At 41.5% G+C, this 26,058-nt stretch overlaps 1 protein-coding gene across 2 annotated transcripts in view; it reads right to left on the reverse strand.

Annotated features, from left to right (window-relative positions):
- The window catches only part of TLN2 (talin 2), a 155,291-nt gene that overhangs the window by 43,491 nt on the left and 85,742 nt on the right, over positions 1 to 26,058 (reverse strand). For both annotated transcript variants that reach the window (XM_027657566.1, XM_027657565.1), the window contains 18 exons: positions 25,630 to 25,796; positions 24,471 to 24,599; positions 22,855 to 22,968; positions 21,296 to 21,409; positions 20,035 to 20,169; positions 18,987 to 19,115; positions 18,247 to 18,349; positions 16,406 to 16,614; positions 15,496 to 15,615; positions 14,252 to 14,449; positions 12,037 to 12,176; positions 9,611 to 9,704; positions 6,802 to 6,891; positions 5,562 to 5,684; positions 4,340 to 4,483; positions 4,014 to 4,175; positions 2,796 to 2,936; positions 1,490 to 1,671 (listed from right to left, as the gene is read on the reverse strand). In XM_027657566.1, the coding sequence (XP_027513367.1) occupies positions 1,490 to 1,671; positions 2,796 to 2,936; positions 4,014 to 4,175; positions 4,340 to 4,483; positions 5,562 to 5,684; positions 6,802 to 6,891; positions 9,611 to 9,704; positions 12,037 to 12,176; positions 14,252 to 14,449; positions 15,496 to 15,615; positions 16,406 to 16,614; positions 18,247 to 18,349; positions 18,987 to 19,115; positions 20,035 to 20,169; positions 21,296 to 21,409; positions 22,855 to 22,968; positions 24,471 to 24,599; positions 25,630 to 25,796 (2,494 nt within the window). The remainder of the gene's footprint in view (positions 1 to 1,489; positions 1,672 to 2,795; positions 2,937 to 4,013; positions 4,176 to 4,339; positions 4,484 to 5,561; positions 5,685 to 6,801; positions 6,892 to 9,610; positions 9,705 to 12,036; positions 12,177 to 14,251; positions 14,450 to 15,495; positions 15,616 to 16,405; positions 16,615 to 18,246; positions 18,350 to 18,986; positions 19,116 to 20,034; positions 20,170 to 21,295; positions 21,410 to 22,854; positions 22,969 to 24,470; positions 24,600 to 25,629; positions 25,797 to 26,058) is intronic.

The raw sequence follows: 26,058 nt of genomic DNA on the forward strand, positions 1-26,058 counted from the left end.
GCCCTCACGGGAACTCAGCACAGACCCAGGAGATGTTGGGGGCTCATGGCATGGCCTGTGACACCAACCATGGATACAGTAACTCATAACTTCTAGGAGTGTGGGGGCTTCCCTCCCACACCCCCAGTAGATCAAGGCCACCACTTCAACTGACAGACGTGGAAGCTGCAACTCCCAAGTCCCATCGCTGGGCCCCGTGGGCGGTGACTATAGACAGCTTTCCACTCTCAGCTTTGCTTTCCCTTACTCTCCCTTACCCTTATCCTGTCTTTCCTTTCTCTCCCTCATGCATTTTCCCCCCAGGGGTTATCCCTATGATAGATGATATAGATGACAACAGCCAAAATGCTGACATACCTGTTCAAACAAAATTGTTAAAATGAACCCTACCTAGATATGTTTTCAGACACCGATTATTCAGTGTCATTTCACTCTAACCCACCCCAAGGGAATTATTGATAAGAACCTGGGTTACCCCCTCCCCTTTTTCTGGAGCGGGTTGTATCAGGAGGCAGCTCCTTCCTGGATCACACAGGGGTGTTGGGTGACCTGACAGTACATAAAACATGTGGGAGGAGAGCAACGAGGACCAAGGTCAGCTCTGTTCTACCTACAGCATTTTGGTATCTGTGAACAGTACACTTTCACACACACACACACACAGACACCCCACTCCTTTCTTAATGGTTACACAGACAAAAATGGTTGCCTCAGAAGAAAAGCTGAAATTCAATCTCCTCAGGGAGGCCAGACTGGCCCAATAATAAAGGTTTCAATGAAAATTGCAACAGACACCAGGAAAAAACATTCACATTCTGAGACAACTGTCTCAGAAAACAATTGCTCAGGTGTTACATTCAGTTCAGGTATTTTTGACCAAAGATTAGTTTCTGAGTACTTTGCCCTGACATGCAGTTTGCTATTTCAGTACAATCATTATCAAAGATCAATAAAACTGTGAACACTGCTTGGTTCGCTGTTTTCATGCCATTTTGAGTTAATCTATACAAAGAAGCTAAATATAGATCTATGCTTTAAAATTTTCCTTGAGAAATGGACAGAGAGGTTCAGTCCAAAAATAAAGAATATTCACTTCTTGCTACACAGAGAACACTATAGCAAAGAACAGACAGCAAAGGTAATTTATACACTGTCTGACCTTAAAAAAAAAGAAAAGCTGTTTCCCATGTATTACAGGTTGGTACAGGATCTGCATGGAGGTAATATTAGCTACAGTTTCCATTTTGTACAGCATTCTCTGTTACATTTACCTCAGGAGAACAGAACACAAACCCAGACCAGCCCTGTGCTGCAGGGTGCTGCAGTCATCAATTCTGATTAAACACCCAGTGTAACTGGGGGGATATTGTGCATCACAGAGTCATTTCCATCCGTGGAAAAATAACACAGTGCTAATGGCCATATGGTATTTTTCTTGAAGAGCAGCTGCTCAGTTATTGCCACCACACTGCTCCTCCAAAAGTCATACCTGATGGAGGTGATGAGGCTCTTGATGGAGTCTGACACCGTGTGGGAATGCCCAGCCAGCACAGACCATGTAGGAGGGTCTTTTGGATTGATGGCCAGAGAACGGGCAGTTTTGATCAATAAAGAGGAGCTCTCCAACATTGTCTTAGCAGAAACCAGAATGGGCTCCTGTGCTCGTGACCCCTGTGGTCAGAAAGGCACATGAAAAGAGAGAGAGAACATTTAAATGATTATTTGAGTTTGTCCACACTTCCTGCTCCTAGAAGTCTGTTTAATTAACAGCATGAAAATGGCATTATAATTTCCTCTATTGTACTACTCACAGAGAGTCAACTCAGAAATAGAAATAAAAAAATCACAGGCCAACAGATTTCTCTAAAACATACTAAAGCAACACATCTGAGGTTTACAAAGGCACCTTCCAGCTGAGAAACAGGAGAAAACAATTACACTTGTCTAATCATAGGCTACAGAAATATCATTGAAAATATACTTTATTTGTCACAAAGTTTGTAATCTTTAACAGGTGTGTTCTTTTCCCAGGAATTAGTTGGTTGGACTACTAACTCTGAGTGATGGCTGATGACTCTAACTGGGTCATCATCTCTGTATCCATTTTATTGCTGGTACTTGTGGTAAACTCAGGTCCTGGAGGACACACCTACATTTCAATTATAGCCCCAAAGCTTTAAGACTGCAACAGTTCCTGCATCATCTGATATTGCCATTGGGAACAGAGCGTGACAAAAGCAGGGAGCAGCACTTGGAGAGTCAGTAACAATACATGACCTCCAGCTTTTAAGAAGCTTGAAGGATTTATTTTTTTATCTCTTTTCCTCACAGAAAAAGAACCTCAAAACCAACAAATCCTTTATTAGCCTCTTCAAATTCTACTATGCTGTAGTTACAGGGTTGAAGGATGGAGAACCTGTGGGTGAAAGCGGAAAAAAACCCAGCAATGTCCCTTCAATCCTTTTCAGAACCAATTAGGTCTCATTTGCTAAAGCTCCTACTGAGGGAAAAAGGATAATTTATTACTTCAATTTATTACTTTATCACATGAAGAATCCAGCTACCAAGGCATGCAAGTCACCTGTGCTGTATTGCTTTGCTAAGAGGAGACTTGTTCATCCTATTGGTGGAAAATTCAAGGTCAGACATTAAAAAAAGACAGCAGAATGCCCTGAGAACACCCAGGAGCACAAGGAAACATTTTGGGGTCAGTCTTTACACTCACTCTCTCCCAGCACGGGATTAATTGAACATTTTCAGCTTTTGGAGGGTGGAAGTGCAGCATCCTGCCTTACCTCAGTGCTGATCTGTGCTGGTATGCTGACAAATTCTGGATTGGAGGCAAATGCTGTCAGGTTTTCCACAGCCTCTATCAGAGGGGCAGTGGCAATTCTGCACTTGTTACGGTTCTCTTCAGAGAAATCTCCATCCAGTGCCTGCAAAGGAAACCACAACTGAGCTCTGTCTGAAAGGGCTTCTCAGCAAAACTGAAGAAAGTTGGTCTAATTCTTTCCAGTTTTAAACTGCTGTGTGTTTATGACATTTGAAAGCTCCTCCACAAGCAGGGCTGATGCAAAGAATGTGATTGTTTAGGTGTGTGTTTCTTTTCTTAGCTGGTTATCGACCCTAAACTTTAAAATGCTGCTTTGCTTCATGAGACTGAATAAAGGTCTTTCTATCATTGCACTCCCACGACTCTCTCAAGTGGTGTCTCAGCACCTCATGCTCCAAAGGGGGGAAGGGCTAAATTTCTACCTTTTTGTGGCTTGTGAAGGTGGTTGTTTCCTACAGACCTATTTTTAAATTTTTCAGTGTTTTTTTTCTTTAAGCAAACCAGTAATTTATTGCTCTCATTTCCACACAAGTCACCCAATCTCTTTCACAATCTCATAGCAAACATTTCAGCTAATGAAATCAGATTAGATCTGCTAATGGCTTCCAGAAGAGTTTAGAATCTCAAGTCCTCTATGGCTTCACAACTGTTATTTCTGCTTCCATGAAGAAAAAGTACCTCCTGCCAAATTGCTGGCAGGTATCTGGGAAATAAAAGATTACTATTAACAGGAGACTATTAGCAACATAAATGGCTTCTGTTTGGTTCTCAGTATTAATTATTTCCTTCTTTTTCCTCTTATATTTATGGTAATCTCCAGATATTAAGCAACTTAACACCATTAAAATCCTTCACATTCAGTTGTTTGTAGACTATTCTTATGGTGCAAGCTTATTAAACACATCATGCTGAAGGGTTTCATACTGGATAGGCCAGCTGCCTCTCCTAATATTAATATTGCCCATTTTTTCCATCTGGACTTCAGCAGTTTAGCACTGAATGTGTTTTCCAGTTCAGGTCTTCAAAACTGTAATTAGTGATTTTTTAAACCACACATATCCAAGAAAGTGAGAAGATATTTCCCTCTGTTCTCATTCTGCCTCAACAGGAATTAAAAAAAAAATCCCCAAAACCTAAGACCACAAAGGAAGAAGGAAGCACAATCAAGCAGGATGTGTACCTTGATGGTTTTGACCAGGTTAGCAGTGCTGTTGGCAACCTCCTTGGCAGACTGCACGAAGTGTCTCTTGGCAACAGGGTTGGCAGTTTTGGAGGAGGCAATGCGGCAGGCGTTGCACAGGGCAGAGGTGTGCTTGGCCACGATGGTGGCAGCTGATAACACCTGCAAAAACAGATGGCACAAAACAGGCAGAACGTCAGAGGGGTGTCACAGTTGCCACGCTCCAGCTCTGCGGCGGTTTCAAACCAAAACCCCTTTGCTTGGACAAATAAAGCAAAGTCAGGTGTCCTAACGGTGATGGTCTCGCTGCCATCCTCTGGAATCACCTGGGATGGGCTGCTTGCTGGATCTACCAAATTCTGGCAAGCCATCTGGATCGCTTGATTGGCTCTGGCAAATTGGATTGGGTCAACAAGACCCTGCTGACCAGCCTGACTGTTTGGATCCGAGATACCAACCAGGTAAGCAGCCTAGAAATGGAGAAAAGAAGAAAACAATCCTAAGAAATTATGCTAAATCCATCTTGGATCTTTGATAAGTTTGATATGTGTCATAGCATGTGGTGGTCAGAGGTTATTCAGAAATCATACTGTGAAGTACAATTACCATTTCTTTTTAGCAATAAATCCACTGAAACCAAGCAAACTTACTCTTACCCTTGAAAAATTCATTTAGGCAAAACAAAACTGCCCACTGTTTAGACAGCTGGTATCCCTGGAAACATTTTTTCACTGGCATAGCCAATGGAGAGAGCCTTAAGGGTCACAAGTATGGGCAAATGATTTCCTGTATTAGCCAGAATTAGAGGTGATGAGGGTTTTTGTCAGACCATACCTGCAGATTTCTTGTATCCCTTACAGATACAATTACCTGTCACCTCAATATGGCAGTTAGGCAGAGCAGGGTCAGATGTGGAGGAGATTAAGTCCACACTGAGACATTCCATATTTGGGAAAATTAAGAAGAAGTTTTCAGCTGAAGAACATGATCCCCCCCAGCCAAATCCTTCCCTGAGGAGGCTGTACCAGCTCTCTACAGTTCAGTTATCAGATCAGTGAAATCACAGCAACCAGACCCTAATTCATTGCAGCAGCTGAAGAATTTTGGTTATTCCAGAAGTATTTAAAGAGTTGAAACAGGTTCCCTCTTAGTCCTAATGTCTGAAATCAGCAGTGCTCCTTAAGAGGTTTTACAAACTTGATTCATTAATTGTACCTGCAGCTGCTTTTTGTGCACTTCTCTATGATGCAACAGCTCTGAGCTTGAGCTGCAAACATAAATTCCATATGCTGCAGCTTGGCTTTATCCACAGCAGTTTCCTTCTTGATGTCATTTCCCTTCCTTATTGAATATGCACGTTATTGCACCTGCTCCTTCTGCAGAGTGCAGCAGTGTGTGCACAGTGTCTGTGGATCCACACAAGCACACCAGGCAGTACAAGGTCATCATTTATTGACCACAAGGAAGTGAATCTCAGATTTACAAACCCAAAACATGAGCTTGCTAAAAAATGAAAACATATTTGCTTTACACAGCTCAGTAGCTTACCTGAGCTGCTGCCTCTGTGAGGCCACAAAGAGCCTTGGATGCAACTCCAACACATTCTCCGAAGACTAAAAGATCCCCAGTTTTTGCATTCTGGGAAATGCCCGCCATTGATTCTCCAAGGACCTCGGAAATGAAGAAACAAAGATGATTCTCCAAGGACTTCAGAAATTAAAAAACAAAGTTATCTTCCAGATCTACCACTCAACAGCAAGTGAGCCAGTTCTGGCCCACAAACCTCTTGGACTTGGCTTCCTGAATTTTGAGCTAGTTAATGACTTCCCTGCACTGAGCACATTCCTCTGTGTGGTGTAAGGGATCAGACATGCAGACATGAGCACTATTACAGCTCCAGTGACTAGGAGGACACAGAATTAAGCCTCATTATTTTTGCTGCCATCCTCCAGTCACCCCAGCCCCCCTGGCAGTCGGGTGCACTTCACAGACTGCAGCCAGTCCTGCAGATGCTGTCAACACATCCAGCATCATCTTTGTCCCTGAATTCAGAAACTCTGTGTAAATGAAACTGCACCTGGACTGCTGGCACCATCTGACTGTCAGAATACACGTTAATTCCCACAGTGTGTCCCACTGAATTCAGTTCACTTTGTTTTAAAATTCCAAGTCTGGTTTTCTGACTGCAGAGCATTAGACAGAAGATATCATGCACACCTGTCAGGCACTTCTTTTTTTTTCTTTCAGAGAAGGAAGGATAGAGACAATTCCAGCACATCAAATTAAAAGGACACCAAAAGCAGGCTTCAAAGGAAGATGTAAAGCACGGTAAAATTAAAAATAACTTCAGAGACCTCACACAGATTTTCGGATGTGCTGGAGTGTCTGGGCTGCTCAGACATTCCTCTGAGCTGTTGTGCACAGAATGATACAATGGTATTTCATTGCCAAGCCTCCCATTCATGCTTTGGGCCATTCTCACATAGCTGCAGCCAAAATATGTTACCAAAGTATGATGTGCTGCCTAATGCACAGGAGAGGAAGGGAGAGAGGAGAAACTTGAACAGCACTGCACAACAGTCACTTAATTAAAAATGTCTTACTGAGGTGACATGCCTTCTAAGTGACCAAAAACTGAAATTACCTCTCAGAGACCTATCTCAGGCTGAGGTTTATCAAGGAATGCAGCACTGACTGCATCTCCAACATATTTGATATGCATGTGGAAACTTCTGTAAATTCAAACAGGCTTTACAATTGGCACAGAAGTGGGGAAAAAAGAACTTACCTTTGAGTTTTCCATGACACCCTCAATACAATCAAAATAGGAGAGATCACTCACAGGCTCATTGGGGTTGTCCAGCATCCCCTTAACTGTCTGAAGTAACAGAAAAACCTCTGATTATTGACAGGGCCTGAAATACTGAGCTGGGAAGAACACAGACCACCACACCTGTCCTGCTTATAGCAGTGTAGTCTCACACATCTGTACAATCCTACCCTTCCACAGTGTCACTACACGTTGGTGCACCAATGGATCTGCTGGTAACACAGGCTACTGTGGTGAGTGACTTATGGTCAGCCAGAGATGCTCAGCTGACACAAGGCAATCTGGTTTTCTGTCAGTTGGCACCAGTCTAATGCATGTTTTCAGCACTATTTTAAATGTCATAAATGGAATTAAAATAGTGGTAGGAAAAATAGCTACCATTTGTTGAGCACTGTCTAGAAACACAAAGGGCTACCAAACCAAGTGCACATCCCCCAGAATGGCTCCTCCCTCTGTCAGAAAACTACATTGACTAGTTGGGTTTAATTCCTTTTCCTGAGGTGACTCTGAGTCCTGGAAATAACAATGTGACCCGAGTCATATATTCACTGAATGAAAGTAGTTAGGTAACAAAGCTTGTAAAAAGCTGAAAAAATGCAGGAGACTAATTCTTTTATTCATAAAAATACCTGCAGTAGGCCTTTTTTCAAGTTTGGAGGAACACTGTTTTTCTGCAAAATATCAGGCAGAAAAGACTTTTAATCTTGCCAGTAAAAGTAAAATCAGTTAAGTATAGAAAGATCCTAACAGCTGTAGCTGACATTTGCTTTCCACCTAAAGGAAATCAAGGTATGATTTGAAACACTTGGGCTCTTCTTGTAACACATTAAGATACACCTGCAGTGTTTTTAACAGCTCTGCTATTGCTTTATAAAAGTCTTACAGCAATTAAAATAGAGAAAAATGTGATGTGAAGAAGTGGTATCCAGAAAACCATTTCCAGGGGCCTCTCCTGTCTCTCAGGTCTCACAGACATTGCAGCAACTCTTCACTGTTGTGGTCTATTAAATAACAATTAGAAAAGTAAACAAGGTCTCTGAGACAGAGGCCCAGAGCAGCAAAATACAAGCCAGCACAAACTTCCCACTGACACACATTTGTGTTACTCTTTTCAGCTGAAATTTGGGGCAAGTTTAATCACCTCACTGGAGGTCAGACAGTAAGGTCCTCTCTAAACACAGTTTTCCGGAGTCTCCAGAGAAGACTACAGAGCATTCCAACAGTATCAAATCCAAGCTGAGACACACTCTTTCTACAGAAACAATGATTTGCAGTACTTAAGAAGCCTTGGGAAGACTAGGAATAGTAGGCAATGAAGTGGGGAAATGAAGGGAAGAGGTAAGAGTCTAATCATTGCAAAGAGAAATTGAAAGTTAAGACTTCTCCTAAAATTTGATAGGTTCCTCAGGTCACTTTGATGTGAGTCTCCAGTCAGATTTCAGGACTGTGTGATTTTGCTTGGGTTTCTCCTTTTCCAGAAATTAATCTAATTCCATACACATAGGATTTTTCACTAACTGTCCCTCTCTGGCTACAGTTTCCTGAAGTTCAAGATGCTACAGATCTTCCTTCTGCCCTTTGCAGGCTCTGCTCCCAATCCATGCCAGCACATGCAATTGTGTCCTGTTGGCACAGAACCCTCTGCAAGGGCTTTTTGAGCCTGTTCTGCCCTGCATTTCTCCTCTAAGCTCTCAGTTTTCTGTGGTCATTAGCTGGAAATCCTCACCTGTCACATCCCTGCTGTTTTGCAGATCTCTCCCCATTAGTCTTTCAGGAAGTCCTGAGAAACTTCATTCCCTCTGCTTGCTCCTTTACATTATGGCCCAATTTCCTGTTTCCTATTTCTATGTTTTGGACTCTCCTTCTCACCAAGGAGAGAACACTTCCAAGCATAAGAAGCTGAGAATTCAGAAGTACAAAGAAGCTCCTAGGGGAACTCTACCAACATTTTGGGATGATAACCATGGACTCAGATATTAAGAAAATTCACAATATCCTGGAATGCATTGCAATGACCTTTGCATCCTTTTGACACTAAGGGCTAGAAGCAAAAAGCTTAATGGTGTTTTATGCTCTCTACACAGGCCAGTCATCTCTTGATGTTCTGACCTTGACAGTACATATCAAACATTTAATTTAAATAAAAAGATGTTATTTTCTACTACTGTAAACAGCTGTGTCTGGGATCAGTGCAAAACCTTGGAATTAGGTCTTTCAGCTGACCCACTATTTAGCCAGTGAAACCTTTCAGTCATGAACAAGAACATCCCTTGTGAGAGCCTGTATTGACATACACGTGGCATCAGTTTGGCTGTGACAAGGCAGAAACGAGGCACCAAAAATCTACACTAAGAAATGTCAAGGTAAAAGATGGTAAGAAAACATCAGCCTCAAGTGGGATGTCAGTACCAACATCCTGTAAGTGGGAAAATCGAGACACTGCAGCTCCTTCCAGTGCTCTGCTGGTGCTGGAAATGTCCATCTCATCATGATCCTTCCTTGAGTCACAGCAGGTGTGAATAATAAGGACTAAACTGTGCCTTTGGAGGGCAGGAAAGAGGAGATGGGGACAGAGCAGCAAATTCCATTCTGGCCAAAACTACAAGATGCTCACACAGGTTCTGCTCTTACCTCGTATGCAATTAAACCCCTGCCACAGACAGCAAGGGAAAAGACAGTGACAGCAGTGGATCAGACAAAGAACACAAGGGAAACAAACCCTTGGGGTCCACTTTTGTTCCCAAGAACTTTTGAAATATAGTAATACCTCCAGTTCTCTGAGTGCATTGTCACATTCCTTCTGCCCGGGAGCCTGCTGGGTGCACAGTGTGATGAGCTGGTTTATACTCTCAGTCACAGCTCTGGGGAGAGGAGAAGGGAAAAAAAAAGGTGTATTTTAAAGTTAACTGCATAAAGGTATAAAACTGGGGTCTTTTACTACATCTTTTCAGTGTTTGGGGCTTAAATGTATGTTATAGAGCTCAGCTAGAGACCTCTTCTTTAACAAGCTTCACAGGAACAAAAACATTATTTTTCTCTCACCACACCTTTTTACCAGACCATTAAATTAGCTGGTAACTAACAGCTTTAAAGAACTACTGCATCAAAAGTAGGATTTTCCTACTGCATAACTTCTCCTTCCTGAAGATCCCAAAGGCTGCAATACAGTGTTGTGGTTTTTCTCAGGTCTCCACGTGGATCTGCTGGATGTTTTTAGCCTGTTGTGCAGCTACACAGAACTTCAAGAATGAGCTATTTTTCATTTCTGTGCTGTTTCAGAAACTGCACCAAATCTGACAGCATTTTTCTACAGAAACAGGAAGCTACAGATGCTTTTTGTATTGTTTCCTTTTGTAGATAGTCTGGGTTTTGTCTCAAGTGTCTTGTGTCTTGTCTGGCACACTGTATTACATACACATAATCCTGTTATATATTTCTATGCTCTGTTACCAAATTGGGGTTTTTTTCTCTTTAACTAATAATTGACTTTCTCCCTTAGGTTTATATTCACAGAGAACAAGGTGTGCAAAAGAATTATGTTTCTATGGGAGTTCACACCTCTTGAACACAGGCTGACACACAAAACAGTCACTATTGGTCTTCCTGATGAATGCTCTGATAAGAAGCAAAATTCGTTATGACTCCATTCATTTTGGACTCACAACCAACAACCCAGGAAAGCAGCTTCTAGAAGAAGGGAAAATGAGTGAAATTGGAGTGCATGGAGAATATGTTTTCCTCTGGCCTTGAAAACTGAATGGCATTTGCATTATTTTCCCTTTCAGAAACAGGCACTTGATAAGATATTGATAACATGATTACCTAGATGGATGGTTACAGAAGGAAACAGGATGTGCTTATTTACATATATTATATTTATGTTAAATTCCAGGACAGTGAGACTGTGGGGAAAGCCAAGAAAAACTCCTTCACTAGGAAGACAAAGCTACAGAAAAAGTTTGAGTGTTTATTACAGCTGGAGCAAAGGGGGGAGGAAAAAAAACCCAAACCCCCAAAAACCCCAAGAAGATTAATCACAGTACCACAGATGATAAGAGAAAAATGAGAGGCCATCTTATAATAAGGAAGCTGAGCCTCTTTTTTCATTTTTCATGAGAAAAGAGAAAGCAAAAATATTTGACCCTGACAATATCATAGCAGGGAAAGAAAAAAGAGCCCTGGCAAGCTTGTCACAAGCTGCCCCAGAGGATCTGAGAGGGGAAATACAGTGTCTCCTTAGCATCCTAAACTGAGAATTGGTGCAATATTTACTCCACAGGGTTACCTGATGTATGAAAAGCCTTATGCACACAGGCACACGTGGAAACACAGAGCATTTACAGGCTCTGCATGGCTCATCTGCCTTGTTCTAGCACTTGCTTCCAGAGGGAATTCCAGCCTGGCAGGAACCAACAACCACCTGGGTTTCCCTTAACTTCCTCTACACTCCAAGCAGGAATGTTCCAGCCCAAGGCAGAAATCTGTGGCAGTAACAAGAGCTCATGCAGCTCCTTCCCTTTGAAGCAGCCTGTCTTTGATTATCTACAATTTTCCTAGATGTTATTTATTTCCAGGGAGACAAGATGGATGTCAGAATTTTTACTTAAAAAAACCCCAACAACCAACCAACCAACCAAAAAACTGACAAACAAATATGACAAACTAAAGTAGCATAAATTCTTTAGGACATCCTTTACCAAAAGAGTGGATTTATAATCCTTAAAGTAAGGGTATCCTGCACCAAATAAATCAAATAAATGTAGCATCTAACCCTTTCAAGCATTCCTGTTCATGCACATGTGCACACTGTTAGTGATAGGTAGCTTCAACATGATTTTTAAGCATGTTCTATAAAAGAATATTATTCAATTTCTTTTGTTTCAGGGATTGAGAGGCTTTCTGTTAGCTACTGCCTTATCAGAACACAGATGGGGAAAAAACAGTAGGGAAAATACACTGGTTGCTTTCAAAAACCAGGCCAAATCTTCAACTGCTGGTTCTTATTTCCACTGAGGGTAACAAGTTATGCCACTTAAGGAACTACTCCAACATAAGCAACTTTCATTTAAATAGAACTGCAGGTCCAGCCACTCAGTTAACTGTCAATAGCAGAAGAATATTTAAGCACAATATAAATATCACAGAGAAAAGCAAATATCTCAGGAAAATCTAAAGAAAGCAACACATCCTTACCTTGCTGCTGCTGCCAAGAGGTTCTTGGCATTAGGAGCTCCAGGATCAACAGAGAGAGACTTGGCAGCCAGTAACAGCTTGCTGGAAGCCATAGAGATGCTCTTGAGGTTACCTATGACTTGAATCTGGTCCTCTTTAGTCTGGAAAGCCACAGCAGCATAACATTAAGTGCAGAAATTGCAACAATGTGCTAAAACTATATTTGGAAACCCAGTTTGTTCATCCACCTGAAACCACTGGCACACATGAGTCCAGAGAAGGGGATGGACCAAAGCCCCTGTTCACCCCAACAGGTGCCTCCAGCTTCACTCACATCCCAGAGAAACAAACCCATATAACAAATAGCCTGTTTTCTAACAATGGCTGTATTCAAAAGGAGCAATGGAGAAACTTTACTACTTGTTGGACAATGCTTTTGTTGTCAAGACTCTCGTGTGTCTCTGCCTGGCACAACTGCTGCACATTATTCAGGCAGCGTACACTCTGTGTTCCAGCATCCTCTGTGTCCCCCACAGGCTCTCCAGCAACTAACTGGGATTACTCCCACAAAAATATCTCTCCAGAAAGTCCTCTATCCCAAGAAAACAAGTTTCTACAAGCCCACTTCGGTCAACATGCTGACTAGGACGTTCTATTAGTTATTTTAAGCTGTTGCTTGAAAAGGGAAACCTGCATATAAATATGCAGAGAAGTACTGCACTTTCACAGCAAACAGCTGTGACTAGACTCTTCTGTCAATAACCACTAGAAGTGAATCCATTCTTTCTAACAGTCTCTTCAGGGGTTTATGTAAAGATGTTGCATATTACTCAGCTGATGTGAATAGCTTTTACTTTATATTTACTACATTCTGCTTCCTCCCTAACCCTACATTTTGCTAGACATCCAAAATACTGCTATGGCATCTGTTCAGGCCAAATAACTAGACACAGGCACAAGGCATTCTCTTTTGAGAGATCACCCATTAATAACTAAGATGGTTATCATCCTCTATGGCAGCAGGATAAGCAAATTCCCAAGGGCCACAGCGTCACCAGCAGTTGGAATTCTCATTTCAAGCAGCCATTTAGAGCATCATTTCTACCTTTGCCATCATTGAATTGCCTCAGACAAAACATTCTGACAGTCAATGAGGTCCACAGCTAAAGGGACAGGCAGGTACCCGACTCCTGCTCAGTCTCAGAGCAGCAGCTGGATTTGGATCCTAACTCACTTCACAGATCTGGAACCCAAATGATTAAGTTCTGATGGAGAATAACCAGCAGTCAGTGTCTGACCTCTCTACTCAGCTCTGTCTACAAAGCATCTGCTCTCGAGACACTTCATAAATGACCTCAAAGGACCAACACACTCCAGACCTTCTGGCCAGTTTTCCTTTGGCAATCATTTCCTACTTTTGCAAGGTCCTTCTACTGACTCGGGCAAAACTGTCTGCACATCCTTTTTTCTGCACATCCTCCTATCTCTCCTGATACAGGATCCTTTTTTATTTGATGACATTTGTTATGCTAAACCATTGTCAAATGACCAGTCAGTGTAATTCAGCCCAACTATACCCAGTAAGATAAAATGAAGCACCCAGACTACCAGGAACAATCTGGGCAACATGGGACAACATTCCTGACTGTCACCGAGTTCATCAGAACAGAATCTGCCAGATTTTAAATCACTGAACACAAGACCAAGTGCTTGCTGTCAGAGCCATGGCCCTCTTCAAATGTTTGCTCCACTCTGTAGCAGGCCCACAGCACCACAGAGGGATATCAATGTATGTTTTCCTCCCCCTGCTTAAAGCATTTCAGAAGTAGCAAAGATTTTGAACAAATTTTGAACAGTGTTCACATAAATTATGTTCCAGAAAAGAAGCAACCCCTTCCATAAACTTGGAGAGGTTCAGCACACCTTTGTACCTTCAGATAGTACAGCTCAAATTAGTTACCTGCCCAAACTAGACAGGAGTACAAAGTCATATTTCTGACTGGACACAGGAACAAACACCAGTATCCTGGGGAAAATGCAAATGCTGAGTTCACTTCCCTCCAGATAACCAGTCAGGGATGACTGCTTCCTAACAAACATCTCCTGTCACATCAGGGCAGGCTCACACCAGCAGGCTGTGCTGCTACATGACCAATAAATACATTGCAGTGCAAGTTGCTGTGCCCAAGATAACCCTTGGTCTCCAGTAGCACAAGTAACATGGTCAAGAACTTACTTGTGCTTGGCCAGCCATTTCAATACCAGCATCAAGAAACTCATCAAAATCATCACTGAATTTTCCAGAGGCTGCAGCCAGCTCCCCACTTTGGCCCCGTGTGGCATGGACGACTTCTCCTGCTGACTGATTGAGGTCTGCTGCTGCCTGGTTCAGCTCACTCTGAGCTTCCTGAAATGACTTGGAACTTGGAGGGAGCTGTAAGAGACCGAGTTGTGTGGTTTAGTGTCTGTCACGTCTTCATGGCTGTAAAGTTCAACACAGATTAGGAACACAAAATGCAACGGAGAAGGGAGCTTTATATACAAGCTGGAACTGAACCCTGACACTGAACTGCTGCTGATTCAGTTCTGGATGCAGAGATGGGACTCTGGGACAGCTGTCAAACAGAAATCTGTCCAACAACTTCAGTCCTGGTGCTTCTCTCAAGGGACAGACAAGTCCGTAAAATTTTCAAGGGACAGAGATAACAATGGCTATGTTATAGTTCAACTACGAAATTCAAACTGATGAACTCAGTGGCTAAAATTGGAGAATTTTGGTCTCCAAGTCATCATTCACTTCCATCAACAAGATTTTCACAATACCACACAAGTATTGGCAGCTCTTCAGAATGACTCTGAACGCTCTTTAATAAACCAGGTTTGGTAAAATCCCCTGTTTTTACCAAAAGGCATTGTACAAATACATCAAAATACAATTCCTCCTTCATTCACAGGATTGCAAGGTCACTGTTAGGAGTAAAAAAAAAAAAAAAAGGCTGTTGAAATCATATAACCTTCTGGCAAATTACCAGTGCAAAAAGGGTTTTTTTGACACAGATGCAGTTAAACACAAATATAACAATTCTAGTCTTGCACAAAATGACCAAACACTTCTTGATAGATCACAATGCTCCTTCAACTGAACTGATCACTTCTAGGCAGGGGAGGGACTATCATTTTCTACTTTTCATATTCTTCAAAATGTTAAGTCATAATTGGCATTTTCAAAAAAACCCTAGTACAAACCTCTGGTAACAATTTCAATATTGCCTTCACAAGTCACAGACACATTTCACCTTTCCCATAAAACCAGAACAGCATTTCAGTCAAAGGAGCAGCTGCTTAAAGGTGCATAAACTTAAACAGAGCTTACATGAAGCACACTTAAGGCACATTTACTAAATAGTGATTTGACACATGAGGAACCCAGATCTGCTCTTTAGTTCTCTGAAATTCATTTCCATGTTAAAAGCATCTCACCGAATCTACAAGGAGCTTCTTGCTGGACTCCCCGATACTCTTTAAGGCCACATCCACATCCTTTTGTCCAGGCAGGCAGTTCACACAGTTATTCAAGGAGTGAGACACTGCTTTTGCCACCTACAACACACAAGTAAACACATTCACCATTAAGAGGTCACTGATAGGAGGCACAGCCTCTATTCCACAGCCAGCAATTCCTACGTTCAGACTCTCACAAGACCATTTTTGGGGCTTGTGACTTCCTTGGTTTGCTGACCTGTAGTCCTGCAGCAATTGTTATTTATGCTCACCCATTTGATAGGATAATGTTGGCAGGGCAGCTCCTCAACTGCTTCTGGTATCTGGGATAAAGGCAGGTAAGGGAATGCCCCTGAGGTTCCCTATAGGGAACTGCTAATTACAGAAATTCTCAGGCATGCTTCTTTTTACAAAGTCCCAATTAAAACAGAAGTCTCTTCATAAGAAATTATTTACAATGCAGGCCAACTATAGAACTTTTCAAATCAGTAAAAAAAGAACCTGGCACTCCCTAATGCCTTCAAAAGGAGTGGTGCCACATCTGTAGGAAACATGCACTCACTTTTTGAATGTAACATGAATATAGAACCTTTATTTCATAATGATCAGTTTAATGGTTGTTAATTTTTGCAGTCAAGCAGTCTGCTCACATATGTTGTGAGTAAAAGCATTTAGCTGCATCTTTGCTTATTTTTCTAAAAGACGACTAAAATACCACACTTCAGACCATCTGCATTGTTTAACACACACGCTGTCTGAGAGCTGAAAGGAACAGAAAGCTGACATTCCTTGCAGCCTGATTTTCTGTTGTTCTCTCCCTTATTTTATGCTGCATTCACAGAAAATTCACTGGGTGACAGTTCACGGAGCTGCTCCAGTTGGAACTCACCTGGGCTAATCTCTGCTGACTGTCTGCATCCCCCGGGGCAGCCAGGGCCTGCTTGGCCTCCTGGATCAGCATAGCAGAGCCTTCCATGACATCCCTTGCTGAATCCAACATTGCATGTGCTGCCACAGGGTCAGTAGTTGAAGCTGCAACCCCTCGTGCTGCCTGAGCCAAAGTCTTCAAAGCCTGAGCAGTTTCTCTGGCAGCAACTCCTGTGTTGAGATTTCACCAAGGATTCTATTAGTACCCTTAAAGACAACCCTTGTATTTTATGGCATGAATTTCCAGGCAGTGATCCCATTGCAAAATAACATTGCAAATGCAATTTGAAAGAAAATCTTCAAACATGAACACATTTGAAATACACAGCAGCATTTGCTTAGAGAAATGCCTGCAGCAAAGCCATAAAATAAATATCAAAGACCAAAGACCATGTTGTGGGCACAGCTCCATACCAGTGATTAAACCTTAGCAAAGCACTGAAAAAGAAGAAAATCTAAAACATGTAGGTGAGGAAAAACTCCCACTCTAAGCTGGGAGGGGGAGTGATTGTCTGTAAGAATGGTGCACACAAGTTCAGAGCCACAGCATCTCTGCCCCTTTTGAAAATCCAGCTTTGGATTTTTTAGAGAATAAACATGACAATAGTTTAAGTTCAAGCAATTAAAAAAGAGATTATTTGCAATGGTACAATTGATATAACTTTACATCACTGTGAATACAAGCATATAAAAATAACTGCATGGAGTCACAGAAAGGATGTCACGAAGTTAGTTTCTGTGGTGTGTTAGGCCAACATTGAAGAATATCCATCAACTCCAGCACTAATAATGGTCTCATTCTTCTATTTTTGAAATTTTTGAAAAGGAACTCATTGCTTTGTAGTGTTTCCTACAACTTGATGATAAGAGATCTACTAGAGTCAACTATTCATTATCAGCTGTACTGATACATCTGAACTCCTTTGCCAGATACCCTGTGCTAACTTCTACAGAACTGTGTGACAGAATCATGAGCCATCTTAATGCAATTACATCTGCTTCAGATGGAAGTAACTAGAAGTTATGGAGCCCTGATGTAATTATATCCAGTGAAGTGGTAATTGCCACAATGCATTTAATCAGTAATATTAGCAAAAAAAAATAAAACCTTACAGTAGCATTTGTATCAACAGCTTTCATTTCTTACAAATATAAGGACACAACATTTTAACATCTAAGAACAAACTTTTGTCCCTCCTGCAGGAGTGTTTTTCTTTTTAAGTGCTTTTGGTTTCTAAAAAGGACAGGTGAAAATCAAACTGCAGAATCCATGTGCCCACATTCCCTGTTGGCTTTACCTCAAACTATGCAAAAGTGATCCATGAATCAGAGACCAGCTACATTATACATGGAAACTGGGAACACCCAGTAAGAGGGGCAGTTCTGAACATCACCAAGCTATCCCAACTGTGTTTGGATCCTGTTGCTTCAAAACATATCCAAAGGACCCTTTAAACCTCCTGAAAGGACAGAGCAACATCTCCAGTGGCACTGACCTTTACACTGCAACACATGTGAGTTCTGCCCTTCACAGAGTTTCAGTGGCACATATTTACCAAAACAACAGATGTCCCAATCTGTGCTGATTAGAGACACAGAGCAGATTGCATCACTGTTCTTTTACAAAGCACATGAATCACACCAGCAATTCTTAGTAACTTGCCACAATTCACTACCAGCATTAAAAAAAAAAAAAAAAATTGAGTAATTTCTAGATTTAAGCAGCCTGTGATAAGAAAACCTTTTATCAAATATTTAATGGAAAGCAGAGGCATCATAGAGATATTATGAATAAAACACTACCTGTGTAGTGTTCATTGCCCTGAGCAGCACAGGTTAACAACTGGGCCATTGAGGATCCAACTGCCTTGGATGTGCTTCCCAAGTCCTGAGTGCATTTCTCAAGCTGTGAAAAATTGCAAAGGACAAAATTCTTTGAGTTTTAAGCTCAACACACTTGTTTTTTAAATAGTACTAAAAAATTCCTCATTCCCCAAAACCCTCAACTTCTACCTCAGCTACTGAACACATACATAGTTTCTCTGAAACTCAATTAGCATGTTTTCCCTGTCCAGGATATAATAAATTAATATATTAGGTAATATGAACAACAAAACTATTTTTTAATTAGCAGTGGAAGTAAATACCTTCATCTGAGGAGCAGGTTGGTTTTTTTTCCCCAAATAAACTACTTCACTTTCTAAGCCTACCAGGACTAGCTGTCCTAGAACTACTGAGTTCCCATCATTGTCACTATTGAAAAGAATTCTTTTTGACAAGACCGAAACATTACTGCTACTAAACTGTGATTTGTACAACAGAGAAGGAGGCCCTACAGTCCTACGAGTAATTCTACTACAGAACATGCATCTGGTGTAGTAGTAATAGTAAAATGTCCTCTTTTTAAAGAGAATTGGTGCAAAATCCTATCAGCATCATCACTATCCAAAGCCTCATGACTTGTTTTGACTCTAATATTTAAATTTTTTAACAGCTAACTTTGTTTGTTTGTTTTTAAATGAAGAACATCCTTCCTCAATTACAGTTTCTCCTGGGAGGGGTTTTAACTGTCCTTCCACAGCTGCCATCTTCGCATCCTGCAGCTCATTTTTGAGGGTCTGGACTGTGTTCAAGGCAGAATCGATCTCCATTGGGCCACAAGCTTCATGAGCCTGTTCACAGATCACATCAAGGGCACTGTTAGCAGCTGGAAGCAATGATCAGAAATAGTAAATGTCTCAGATATAACCTCCCCCTCCCACATTATTTCTCTCATTACTTTATAGGCCTCTGTGGGCACTCTAAGTGTTACACACCATGGACTGCAAACTCCTGCACAGTGTCCTTAGCCTGTGAAGAGAAGAACACGCTGGGAAGAGGTACCAGGGGAATGAGATGCCCTCAGGTTGTGTACACCTACCTTCACCCTGAGAAAACAACTGCTGCAGTCTGGCCTTCACCTCTGACCAAGATTCTAACTATAGATCACGCCTAACCCTGAACCCCCTGATGTGGCAGCCCACAGCCATCTGTATGAGCTGGACATTTTAACATGAGCTCAGGTGTAGTCACCTACGTGCTACAATCCTGCTTTTGGGCCTCAGGGTACACACACACACACACACACACACAAGGAGCAGACTTCCCACCGATTTTACTTTTTAAGCCCCTACATAGTTCAGCAATCTGTGTGTGAAACACAGAGAGCATCTGCTTCCCTGAGTTTTAGAGATGATGGCTGCAGTTCACAATTACAGCAGTGGCCACAGCAGTGCCACAGCTGGGTTCTCTCTGGTTTGGCTGCTGCACAAGATCTGCTCCCTGTCCCTGCTCTCCCTCAAATGTAAGAGCAGCTCAGAGCCTTAATGTGCTGCTCTGTCCTCCCTCCTCCTGTTTTTCTGGTATGGAAATGCTAGCACAAGCTTTTCAGTTTTCTTGTCACTTCTCCCTCCCCTTTTTTATGACTCAGGAGCCACCTGGGAGTCTGAGCAAACTGCACAAAAGTGAGAACAGTGCCTGAGCATGAGCTATTCCCTTGGGGGAGACACAAAACCATCCTGCTTTAGCTGGTTAAAATCAGTATTTACCTACCTTCTGGGAGGCTGTTCGTAGCTCAGCTAAGCTGGTGGCAAGGTTCTTGGCACACTGACTGAGCTGCATTGCTGCTGCCTGATCAGTCACTGTGGGGACTGCAGCTTTAGCAGAGGCCACCATCTTACTTCCAGGCTGTTCAAAGAGCAACAGTGAACACAATTGGTTTGACCAGCTCATTTTCCTTAAAAAAGGTTTAAGGTTCAATAAACAAACTGCTTCCTTCATCCACACACTCATGAGGTTTCTCAATTTTTCTTTAATGACCATGCACATCCCTCAAGCTGCAGCACCCTGTGGTAATTCCACATTGCTGAGTCCCCTGCAGCTTTACTGCTACAGTGACTGCTCCATTGGTACCGATGTCTGCCTGAGGCCTTTGGGTGCTCATGTAGACTGCTTAAAAATGCTTAAATGTGCTCTTTTGCCATCCAGCATCCATGTGGCACAAGCAGGTCCAGGTGGCACAGATGGCAAATATGTCTCTGTTTCTAAACATTAAACTCTGCCAAAATTCCATCAATAGAGAACTGTAATTCAAGCAATGACTTTTCACAGGGATTACTGCTAATGCAATTAAAATACTTTGCTGATTCTTATCATCACCACTGTACACACATACAGCCAGAGGGGAGATGGATGGATCATTTGAATGGCCCAGAGGGAATCATACAGTAAAATATTTAAAACAGAGCAAGGGCATGGTTTGTGATACCTCTGCCTACATGAGACCATAAAAAACCTGCTAACAGCAACCACATTTCAGGCAAGACTAACTGGTGCCAAGTAATGATCATCTCACATGGAGAATTGTTTTTTTCTGTTTGTTTCTTGTAATGTCAACAATAAACTCAATAGTTTTGTTATTGATGCTCAATATTCTGTCTTTCTATTCTATTTTTTAGATGTTTTGGAAAAAAAAGCACAGAGTCAAATTTTGTGTTTTGTCACACTTGAATCTAGCTCCATTATGCAGGTTAATATCTAAAAAAACATGGTAATAGTCCCTTTTATTTCTGAAGAATTCTGGAGTTTGTTGCTGCAACACATAATTTACCTTGCCTAAGCAGCATCTCACATATTCAGACCTCTACTTAGAAAGACGCTGAATTCTTCCATCTTGTTCTTTAAACTCTTTCCCAGAAGGCAAGTACTACAGCAACGAATGTTCCTTGTCCACAAACATTAGTTTTCTTGTTAAAAGTTAATAATTTACTGTTTATTTATCACTGCATCTACTGCAGTGATTGATTCACTTCACCTGGAGGAAATTCTGGCTGGAGTTTATCAAAGCAAGCTGGGCACTGAGGTCTTCTGCCTGAGCTTGACTTCCTCTCACACCCTGCACCAACTGAGGAATGTGGTCTGCAACATTCTAAAATAAACAAAGGGAAAAGATTTTAGTAAATAAATGAGAACTCAAAATGCTTTGACACTAAAACAAGCACTGTACTGACTCCCCTTAAAGACAACTGTAGCATTCACAGGTAAAATATTCTTGTGCCTTCACAGAATTCATTTAGGACTCCATCAAACCAAATTAGTATACAAAAGGATTTTCTTAGAGATGGTCTACTTAAGAAATCTTTATTCAAGCTACTTTTTAGTTTAAGGATCCTACAAGACAATCCAAGGTTTTTATGCAGAATTACATACACCAAGTATTTCTAATTCCTTCCTTTGCATGTTCAAATACCAGTAGTGGAGCCAACAGATTTTTTTAAAGAGAATGCCCTGCTTTCAGAAAAAACATTGTCTTTTATCCATAAGCACCTCAGCCTACTTTCTCATGACTTTCAACAACACAAACTTATAGTATGGCAAGTGTGTATTGCTAAAATTTTACTCCTGGATTGTCCACATTCATGGTCCTTGTCCATCCATTCCACAATAACACTTACTTCAGTAGTGCAGTACTACATTATCACCACCACAAAAAGTAAAGGAGTAGATACTGAATCTTCTCTGCTAATAAATGAGCACCAGGACAAAATTAGAATGAACTGCAAACAATAGAGTGAATCAGCTTGCTTTTTTTTTTTTTCTGATTCATACTGAAATAGCAGCTCTCTCCAACACAATTTTGAGATGTACTTGAGCTACCTTATTTAACTCCAACATTTCTTAGAAGACAATTGCTGAATGTTAATGTGGCTTTTAACAGTCTCTTCTTTAATTGTTTTGTTCTTGTTCCCCACATAACTGCTCTTTGATGCAGAAGAAAATCCTTCTGCATTCTATTGTCTTTTTAAATTTTTTTATTTAAATGTAATTTCTTTATTAATCAAAGCTAGAAGCTGATCTGCCAAATATAGCTTAAACACAAAAGAGAACAGCTTCTCACCAGACTCTGAATTCTAGCATTGAAACTACAGACATGTGCTTGACTTCAGGCCTACCTTGAAAACTGTGGTCCTGACAGCTTTAGCTTCAAGCTAGGAATCATGGTAACCCCACAGTAAAGTCTAAACCTTATTTTTTATGGTGACATTTAAGGTGCCAGTTTCTTGGAGGTGGAATATCAGAATAGCAGGATCAGTTGTTAGTTATATAACCAATTATATAACCAATATGTTAAATAAGAACTTCACTCCATGATAATATAAATCACTGTTGCTCTTCCATCCCTCACTGTGGAAAATTCAGGGGTTACTTTCTCTACACACAGAAAACACAACAAATACAGATTCACACGGGTAGTGCTGGGGGTTTTTTAAATCTCTTTTGGAGGTTGCAACAGTATTAGGGAGGGTGATTTTCAGCTCCCCACAAGGCAGAGTTCAAGGGTTATTATTTGTCAGTGGGTTGTGCTGTGTTTACCTTGCAGCTCTGCACAAGTTGCTGGTGGGCTGCTGTGTTCTTATTTGAAACAGCTGCATTCTGAGAGGCTGCAATAGTCTGGGTAGCAGCAGCTGCAGCTTGTTTAGCTGCAATCTTTGGAGAAAAAGAAACAGTTAAATCAGTGGTAAAAGCCTGAGTAATTCAGAGGATGAAATACACGTTACAGGTAGCTCTGAGAGTAACAACTTTGACAGATTAATACACTATATCCCTTGATTTGATTTGCCTTAAGGAAACTCAGGATTGCTCTTCTCTCAAGGTGAAAATGATTTGAACACTTATCCATCTCTAACTTGCCAACAAAGAAAAAGGTAGAATTAGAAGGATTCTACACTCCCACTCTTCCACAGCTTAGTGGCAGTCTGAGCAAAAGAAGTCAAATACAAACAGCAGAGATGGGCCAAACAATTGGCTCCTTACAAAGGCCAGAGGAAACAGGCAAAGCAGATGCAGTACTTCACCTGCTACATTAATACCTCTGAGCAAGGGCTCAAGGGAGCCAGTTCTTACTGAGATTGCTCTGTGGCAAAAGCAAAGTTACAAAAATGACACAGAGATCCAAAATACTGGTATTCCTGGGTCTAAAAGCACTGAGAAGACCTTCTTCAAATATCTAGGAGTGTTACTATCAACATCTCCCTACTACAAAATGAAAAATTCAACAATTTATCCAAAGTATTTCAACACACCAACACCAACTGGCCCACTAAATACAACCAAGCATGAAGTTCACTACACACTTCACTCCTTTGTGAGGCCATATATATTATAACAGCAAAGCAAATCAAATGTTATTTTTATAAAACTTTCTTGCATGCAGTTAGAAAATGGCAGCCTTTATTTCCTGAAATACTCTTGATTTTTAGTTCTAGGCAGACACAGCAACTTGGTTACCTACTTAGATGAGCTTGTTTGTCTCATCTCATTGAATTTAATCAGACTACTGTAAAATCACAGTTGCAAACAAGGAATTTAAAAATGCTTCTTTTTTAATCTATCTTTTCTTCATTTTGTCTGAGAACAGGAAGATCAAACCTTGCCCACAAGACAAGCCTCCAAGATATTTTATCCTCAGTGCTCAGTAAATGGCCCTTCTCCCCCTCGGCTGTGCTACCAGATAGGATCTTTTTACTTTCATTCCTGCTTCTTTGATTCTGAGTACTTTACCAGATTAATTGGATATGCTGAGATTGAATATAACTTTGTACAGAAATTTGTATGACACTCTGGCAAATGTACTAGTAAAGCCACCCAAAGGTGTTGTGTGTAAATGACAGATCACACGGATAAATTAAAGCAGTAATGGAGCAGTTTCAGCTCAGCTGTTCTAATTTTCTGCCTAATGCCTTCTGAGTCAAATCCTTACACCACTTTACTACATCAGTGAAACAAAGTGCTCCATTTTCTGAGCACTGTGGTATCATACCCTACCATGTCTAACCCCCAGCCTTGTACTCTGAACTGAGTTTACAGTGCTATCATTCTGTGCTTAGCACTTTTACTGAAACAGCCATTTCCACTTTCTCAAAATTATCTGCAGATATTAGTTATCAAAAGGGAGCAAACTGAAAATTCAACAATATCTAGTTTCCAACCTCTAATCTGTTGACAATCTTCTTCTTGATGGCGTTCTGTGCAGCAGCATTGGTGGCCACCCGCAGTCCCTCTGCTGCTTCTCTCAGACGCTGTTGCTGATCCTCATTTTCAGGGTTGGCTGCAGCTCCCTGCACAAGATTTCAGAGCAAAAACCACCGCAGTCTCAGTAAAAGTTACTGAAGAAAACACAGATGAATATCAAGGCTTTAGTTCCAGACAGTGTCTGCTACATCAGCCTTCATTTTCCTTGTATTGTCTTAACCAAAGTTAAAGGAACACTAAAATACTGCAAGCCTTCAACACAGAAATTGCCAGTGGAAGGTTGTTACTGTGTGTGTTTGATACTTGGAGAAAGGGAGTTGAACATTTGCTTCATGCACCACTTTGGGTGCTTGGGAAAAAAGCCTTTGTAAACTGCTTCCCCTGTGATCTGTAATAATGGACTTGGAGAAAAGCAGGGTTTGGAAAAAAAACATGCAGTTTTTAAAATTCCCAATTCAATATGCCTTGTAGTACCTGCAGTCCAAAAATTAAGATTTAACACAGCAGGTTTTCTCCATTTGAAGTCTGAGAAGTTACTGGGAAGTCAAGGAAATGCTCTGCAGCCAGGCATATGGACTGGAGTCCCAGCAGAGCACTGGCCCTGCTCCTGTAAAAATCATTCCAGTGCAGGATCTGGGAAACAATTCAAAGGGAGATATATTTCTCCCTAGTGGATTTAAATAGGTTTCCAGCACAGAAAGGAAAGAAAAAGTTAAATCAGCTGGAGGAAACTGTTCCTAAGACAGAGGAGAGTTGCTCTGTGAATGGTTTCAGCAGGAGACTGCTGTGGTTCTGCTGTTCCATCTGGAACTGGTACAAGGCTTTGCATCCCAGTGGTCATGGCTGGTGGTACTGCCCTGGATGGCCCGAGCCACGACCACCCTGCACACAGGAAAGCAAAGCAGTGCAAGAATGGGTTTTTAAAACCAAAAAACTCCAGGTAACTAATAACTTGGTTTTTTGGAACGTACCTAGGATAAGTCATTAAATGCTGAACATTTACAGGATAAGAGAAACCATCTCTCCCACAGCCAGATCCCACCTATAACATCCCACATCCCGCTCCTCTTTGGGCACAACCCCACAAGCTGAAGTGACAGTGCCTTTCCCTGGTACCTTTGCAGCTTCCACCATGCGGGCTGTAGAGTCTGCCAGGAGCTTTGCAGCAGCCAGAAGCTTCTTGGAGTTCTCCATATCTATTTCTGCCTCAGCATCCGACCTCATGGCGTTGACGAGGTCGGAGGTGGCCTGTGCCAGCACCCGGGCCTGCCGCACCATCTCACCTGGGGACACAACTGCAGTTGGACCTCCTGCTCTCCACAGGGCAGCTTGGCTTTCAAAATCCAGCATCATTTCACCAGACAAAACCGAAGTCACGTTTGCTGAAGTATTTTTTTTTACTTGAAAGTGATACACATGTAGTTCATAACTTGGGAGTTCTATAAATGAAATCTTTGATCACAGTGTAAATGGTGGAAACCACTGCAGTGGAGATTAAGAACAAAACTGTAGTATTTGCATTCTAGATAGCAGGATAAAACCCCC

The sequence above is a fragment of the Corapipo altera genome, unplaced genomic scaffold (assembly GCF_003945725.1).
Source record: "Corapipo altera isolate COAL_440 unplaced genomic scaffold, ASM394572v1 308, whole genome shotgun sequence".
NCBI lineage: Eukaryota > Metazoa > Chordata > Aves > Passeriformes > Pipridae > Corapipo > Corapipo altera.